General features: G+C 31.2%; 2 protein-coding genes across 2 annotated transcripts; one reads left to right on the top strand and one right to left on the bottom strand.

Moving 5' to 3' along the window:
- Positions 1–928: 928 nt before the first annotated feature.
- LOC101499739 (probable xyloglucan 6-xylosyltransferase 5) lies at positions 929–2,948 on the top strand. Its single transcript, XM_004508660.4, has one exon. The coding sequence runs from the start codon at positions 1,200–1,202 to the stop codon at positions 2,538–2,540; it is 1,341 nt and encodes a 446-aa protein (XP_004508717.1). The 5' UTR covers positions 929–1,199; the 3' UTR covers positions 2,541–2,948.
- Positions 2,949–4,333: 1,385 nt separating this feature from the next.
- LOC101499430 (uncharacterized) lies at positions 4,334–6,661 on the bottom strand. Its single transcript, XM_004508659.4, has 3 exons — positions 6,044–6,661; positions 5,029–5,127; positions 4,334–4,882 (listed from the first exon to the last, which is right to left on the bottom strand). The coding sequence occupies exons 1-2, from the start codon at positions 6,563–6,565 to the stop codon at positions 5,038–5,040; spliced, it is 612 nt and encodes a 203-aa protein (XP_004508716.1). The 5' UTR covers positions 6,566–6,661; the 3' UTR covers positions 4,334–4,882; positions 5,029–5,037.
- Positions 6,662–7,177: the final 516 nt, after the last annotated feature.

The following is a 7,177-nucleotide window of genomic DNA, read 5'->3' as shown; positions in this document are numbered from 1 at the left end:
CCTATTGGTCTTCTTGCTAGTTTTGTGTAACTTATGTGTTTGTTCCTAGAAGATGCTATCTATAGAAGAAAAACTGAAGAACGTGTTGACACTTAAATGGAGCGTTATAGAGAGTGCACAACAGAACAAAGACAACCAAGGGTCCATTTGACAGCACGGTCAAAGCTGGATTTTGATGTACAGATGCGCGTGGGGTTTAATTCTCTCTTCCCGCTGTAATTTAATTTAATTTGGCTGAAAATATCATTTTATAATTCGACCGTCAAATATATTTTGTTTCTTTATGGTTTATATGATATTCGTTTTAATATTTTATTTTGTTTTTAAATTGTTTTGGTCTTTCATGATTTTTATTTGTTTTTATTATTTATTTTTTATGTAATAATAATTTTAGCCTTTAATAAAATGATAAATTTATAAAAATAAAATACTAAAACGGTTATTAATTAAAAGATACAAAAAAATAAATATTAAATAAAAAATAAAAGTCTCAAATTTATTCTTTGGGTCAATACCAGCCGTAATTATTTTTAATTTATAGTATTGATATTGAAAAATTCTGAAAATAATCAATCCGTATGCTTGTTTGTGGGGTTAACCTTTTCTGTCTAATGTGGTTGAAACTTGCTTGTCTCTTTTAACTTGTTCGATAGAGTAATGTCTCGACTTTCTTTTTGTATTACAATTTATGTTTTCAACTCTCAAAAATTTAAATATTTATTTTATAATTTTTTTTTCATCTTTAATATGTCTTCTAAGTATGTTTGGGTGATCCTTTTTAAAAATATTGATTAATTGACTTAATTGATTAACGAAAACCCTAAAAGTAGATCAGTGTAATTTGATTTGATTGTATTTAGTTGAAAAATTGAATTAAATTTTTATTGATTTAACTTCTTCTTTTATATATACATATAGAGGTGTATGAATTAAAAAAAGTTCACATTAACATAAACATAAGTTATTAGTAGTATTCAAAGACCACCCAATAGATACACGTTTTGCTGCTGTTTCCCACTGTACAGTTCCTAAACCCAGCATGTAAAAAGTACACAAAACTCCTATCTTCTTCTTTCCTTCCAAAAAAATCCAATAAACCAGATTTATTGTGTCGTGTTCAATTCAAAATTTACTTTGGTTGGTTAATACTAATACCAATCAAAATTTCAGAGACACATCTCTGAGCGAGGCACAGAAAAATGGGTAGAGAGAATGTTTCATTTCACAAAAGAAGCAGCAGCGTGGGTTTACCAACAACAAACTCCAACAACAAAAACCGCCGCGGCCGTCAGATCCAGAAGACATTCAACAACGTTAAAATCACCATCCTCTGCGGCTTCATTACCATCCTCGTCCTACGTGGCACCATCGGCATTAACCTCAGTTCCTCCGACTCCGACTCCGTCAACCAAAACGTTATCGAAGAAACTAACCGTATCCTCGCCGAGATCCGATCCGACGCCGACCCTTCCGATCCCGACGACAAAGACGGCACCTTTTTCAACCCCAACGCCACTTTCACACTCGGCCCTAAAATCACCAACTGGGATTCTCAACGAAAATCATGGCTCAATCAAAACCCTGAATACCCTAATTTCATTGGAGGTAAAGCTCGAATTTTGCTCCTCACTGGGTCTCCCCCTAAACCCTGTGATAACCCCATTGGGGATCATTATTTGTTGAAGTCAATTAAGAACAAAATTGATTATTGTAGATTACATGGGATTGAAATTGTTTATAATTTGGCTCATCTTGATATTGAACTTGCTGGTTATTGGGCTAAATTGCCTATGATTAGGAGGTTGATGTTGTCACACCCTGAGGTTGAGTGGATTTGGTGGATGGATAGTGATGCATTTTTCACTGACATGGTTTTTGAACTTCCTTTGTCTAAGTATGATGACTATAATATGGTTATTCACGGTTACCCTGATTTGTTGTTTGATCAAAAGTCTTGGATTGCTATCAATACTGGTAGTTTTCTTTTTAGGAATTGTCAGTGGTCTTTGGATTTGCTTGATGAGTGGGCTCCTATGGGTCCTAAAGGTCCTGTTCGCGAGGAGGCCGGGAAGGTCTTGACTGCTAATCTTAAGGGTAGGCCGGCTTTCGAAGCTGATGATCAGTCTGCATTGATTTATTTGTTGCTGTCCAAGAAGGAAAAGTGGATGGGTAAGGTGTTTCTTGAGAATTCTTACTATTTGCATGGTTACTGGGCTGGGTTGGTTGATCGGTATGAGGAGATGATTGAGAAGTATCATCCGGGATTAGGGGACGAGAGATGGCCGTTTGTGACTCATTTTGTCGGTTGTAAACCGTGTGGAAGCTATGGAGATTATCCTGTTGAGAGATGTCTTAGTAGCATGGAGAGGGCTTTCAATTTTGCTGATAATCAGGTGCTCAAACTCTACGGGTTCAGGCATCGCGGTCTGTTGAGTCCTAAGATTAAGAGAATCAGAAATGAGACGGTTACTCCATTGGAGTTCGTTGACCAGTTTGATATTCGAAGGCATTCTACAGAAAGAAGTGAATCAAAAAGCTAGTGAGAATAAGTAGTTAAATTGGTGATTATTGTAGACAGTGATGGATTAGAAGTGGAGTTTGATTTTGTGACAGTTCACATGTAACTTCAGCTTGTTTAGTTATCTTGGTTACTTGTTTGAAATGTTAGGATATAATTCTTTCATAAGTTTCTGCTGTATACTGAGCTTCCACTGTATTTTTTCCATTTGGGGCATGAGTTCAACTTAATATACTTCCATTCCCTACTAGGTAACAACTGGTTTCTGCGTCTGTGTATTTGGCCTGCAGATCTCAAATGTGTGTTTCCAAATTCCAAGAAAAGACTAAGAAACGAAAAGGTGTCATTTTCAACGAAGACGGTGTTTAAGAGTTACCTCGAATTATAGTTTGAAGTAAACTTTGGATATTGAAATACTCCATTTGTCTCACTTGACTCATTTGCACACGTTCAAACCTTTCAAACATTTTCAATGCCCTGTTTTTTAATTGTTCCATTTAATTAATATCCATAATTTTTAATGTAATATTTTTTATTATATATTTATGACATTGATAATGTACAACTACTTAATAAATATAATTTAATAAAAATATTATTTTATTTTTTTTATTTATACATTTTTTTAATATGTTAAATGATTTAATAACTCAATTATTTTGAGATGGAGAAAGTAATATTTACAATACAACTTAAAATTGGGCATTTATTTTGACTCAGAGAATCAATGTCGGTTCTTAGAATTTGGGTGTTCACGACGAATCAAGAAAATCAAGAAAATGTCATCTAAGTCATTTAAGAAAATGTTGCCTCTATTAAAAAATTCCAAAATTTTATTAATTATTTAAATATTATTCTCTTTACATTTAATTATAAAATGTCATTTAATTATTTAAAAAATTCCAAAATTTTAATAATTATTTAATTATTTAATCTATTCATGACACAATAGATGCTGAATTTTTTTTTAACAATTTTAATTTAGACAGTTGCAAAAGTAATATCATATAGTTTTGAAGTCTATATTATTCTATAAAATATACACACATTAGGGAAACAATTAAAAGTTTTTAAAAAACTCAATACCATATAGCTTGATGTTTATTCAAGTGTTAAATTTTTTCTAATAACTTTTAATTCTTCAAATAAAATTTCACCATCAAAATAAAAAAAATATCACATTTTAAACAAATTTCAAGATGTTTGCTACTTGCTTTGAAGTTTATATCAGATTCTCTATATTTTTCCATGTAATTAATGATACTTTTTTCTAGTTCTATAACTAGTTAAACCTTTCAGATTATCACTTGTGAGCATTAATATATATAAAAGAGATAGAAAAAAATCTAAACGTTCAATTATTCATATTAAAATACTAAAAGTATGAATATAATATTTTGATTTTATTCTTCAATTTATTGAATCACATGTATTTATTTAATTTAAATTGTTTATAATTTTTTCAGTAAATCTTTCCCAAGGCCACCCCTGGAGAGAATATAGTTAACAATGGATTCATTGTTTACTAATTCGAATACATGATCTGTTATTGGTTTAAATTGTTGAATAAGCCAGACTGATTTTTAAGACAGTGGCCTATATCCACCACATTGTCCACAGTTATTGTTTGATATCTGAGCTGCTATGCGCTATGGTTTTTAATTTCTTTATAATTTGGTTTGTTTGAGTTTTAAACTCCAATCCAATACGTTGCTAAACATTTTTAACAAAACTGTAAGTATTTCTTTTCTTTCTTTTTTTTTTATTATAAATAAAAGGGCGGAAAATGCAGTATTTCTTCACCAATAGATATGTAGATAATGTCATGATAAGGTAAGATACCATAGACAGTAACTTTTCTTCGTATTTTTTTTTTTCATTCACACGAATCTCACATCAAACCTAAAATTACATGCTTTTTTCATTAACAAATGCAACTAAGAATTAGACTTTTGTCCAAAAAAACCAAGTTTAGGAATTTCCTAAAGCTAAACCAAAATGTTGGAGTCATTAATTTGGACATCAATATCAAGATCTAGTACGAATGCAACATGTGCTATAAATATCAGAACAAGAATAACCTAGTTAACTAACCATCAGTATAGTTAGAGTGTGTTTTTCTAGTTTCCCTGCCTAAATTCCATGGTTCCCTACTGAACTGATCATCCACAAATCATGAGAACTGTTAGTCTAGGCATATTAATGATAAAAACCTCAAGTTGGCAATTAATTCGTCAGCCATTTTCTTTGATTATGCTTGAGATGAAGACGCTTTTCAGTTCATGTTTGACAACTCTGCTGTAGCAGGGAATACGCGCTGAGAATCACAATTAGTTTTTTGTCATTTTACATCCTAAATAACACCTGCAGAATCACATAAATTGAGAAAGTACAGATGTTAGTAGTGGTACTTCGAAGTGGAAAGAAGAAAGACAGCATCAGTGTACAGATAAGCTCTTTATCTGTACTCTTTATGAATGTGGTTTACAATAGCTACCATGTTCACAAACCTTAGCCAATCATTTAGCCACTTTTGCAGTCAAAGCTTTGTGACGATCTACTAGCATTTCATTCATTTGTGCAATCTGGTGCAAAAGTTGGGCAATTTTCTGTAAATATAACTATCACAGTCAGCTAAGGAACACCAGAGAAATGGAGGGAAACTCCCAACAAAAGTAGGCAACAAGTGTCATCCAAATATAGAAATATATCATTGAAAATGTATGGGAACTTGTGCATTTAATTTTTTAAAGGTTCAATTTTTTGTTTTTTCCAATACAAAATTTCCTATTTTGATTCCTTAATAAGTGCCCTAAAAGCATTTGTTAGCAAGACTAAAAAAAGTACAGCTTCAAGCAGACAGAGACAAACATGATTGTATTTGTATAGAGGTGAATAAATGAATAGAAACTAGACAGAGACAAACATGATCAGAATAATGAATCTTTCATTTGTGCACGCTGCTCACATGCAAACTATGGATCCAATCTTGAGAACAATGTAGCCAAGCAGAATAAAATATTAAACAAGGCTAGGTTATCATGAACCAGCTATGATAAACTTTTCAAGAAGCACTAATAATTTTTTTTTTTCAAAGAATCTTTTAACAACTTCAACTTTTTAAACAATAGCTTCTTGCATAAGTTAAAATTAGCTTCTGCATTTCATTTCTTTTTCAGAAGCTCTCTTATTTAACTTTTCAATATACATCTATAACTTTATCTTAAGTAAAAAAGAAACATAGAATTTTTAATTGAAAAACTTCCCTAAGCAAGAAACTAATAAAAAAAACAAGGCCTATAAATTTACATTAATTGAAAAGCTTCTGTAAGCAAGAAAATAATCCAAACTAGGCCCATTCTTCCTTAAAAACGTGATCCTATCCGATTCACTTGCAATGAGAAACAAACCCTAAAATCAAAACATAGCATAAAAGCAATTTCTTCTACAAATAATAAAAATTCAAAATTGCACTGAAACATAATAAATAAAATGCAAGATTAAAGTAATTGAATTTGAACGAACCCCATCTTTCTCCATTATGATTTTCATAAGATGAATTTCATTGGGCGTGAGGTTCTTCGTTCTACTCTTCTTCCACCTCAACAATACAATGACAGTGATTACCACAGCGGGTAACCCAAATGACCAAATCGCCCCTCCGTGGGAAGAACGGTTCCGAAAATAGTAAACCGTTGAAATGAGTTTAGAGCGCAAAATCCGGAGGCCGATACTCAACCACCCGATAAAGCCGCCACCTTTACGGAGCTGGGAATCGAACGGTGAGGAGAAAGAAGAATAATCTCCCCACGTCTCGCAATCAGAAGTGGAAAAGGATGGAGATGAAGAAGAGGAAGGGGATGATTGTGATTGTGATTGTGATTTTAGGGTTTCGTGGTTTGTGAAGAGATGGAGATTTTCGTGGTTAATTGGGGGGAAAACGTCGTCTTTGTTATCGCTGATAATCACCATTGGCAATTCATTTCGATTGACATTCACAGGCGTTGTAACATGATGGTGATGATGATTAATACGATCATCCACCATTTTTTCTTCCTTCAACTCAGATAAATATTGGAATTGGAGGAAGGAAGAAAAGGAACGAGTTGCAACATTTTTTCCTTTTCTTTTTTGAAATTTTCAATCAACTGTTCATTAATTATTTGAAATTAAGTTAATATTTTCAAAATTTATATAAATGTTATACATAATTTTTCAATTCCATATATTTTACTTAAATTTTTAATGAGGTTAAATGTGTATTTTTTTTTCTTCAATTATAATATTTTTTTCTTAATTTTGATTCTCTCATTCTAGCTAAAATCACTAAAATTGTTATCCTATTTTATTTGTCTTTAATTTTTGTTCCCTAAATAGAATATTTATAAAAAACTTATGAAATATCTTTTTGTAACATGTGTCAAAAAAGAAAGATGATGTGAAAGATTATATGTGTATTAATTATATTTTATTATTACTCCAAATTTGTAAAACATATTTTTATTTTTAAAAATATTGTTTAATTACAAAAATATAATTCAAAGAAATGTGTTTTTAAAAATGGAAAATATATTTTACAAATTTAAAATAATAATAAAATGTAATTAATTCACATAGTATCTTCTATATCATTTTTTTTTTTTGACACATCAATTAAAA

Source organism: Cicer arietinum, chromosome 7 (genome assembly GCF_000331145.2).
Source record: "Cicer arietinum cultivar CDC Frontier isolate Library 1 chromosome 7, Cicar.CDCFrontier_v2.0, whole genome shotgun sequence".
NCBI classification, from domain to species: Eukaryota; Viridiplantae; Streptophyta; class Magnoliopsida; order Fabales; family Fabaceae; genus Cicer; species Cicer arietinum.
The sequence above is the reverse complement of the archived record's forward strand: the minus strand, read 5'-3'. Positions and strand labels throughout refer to the sequence as shown.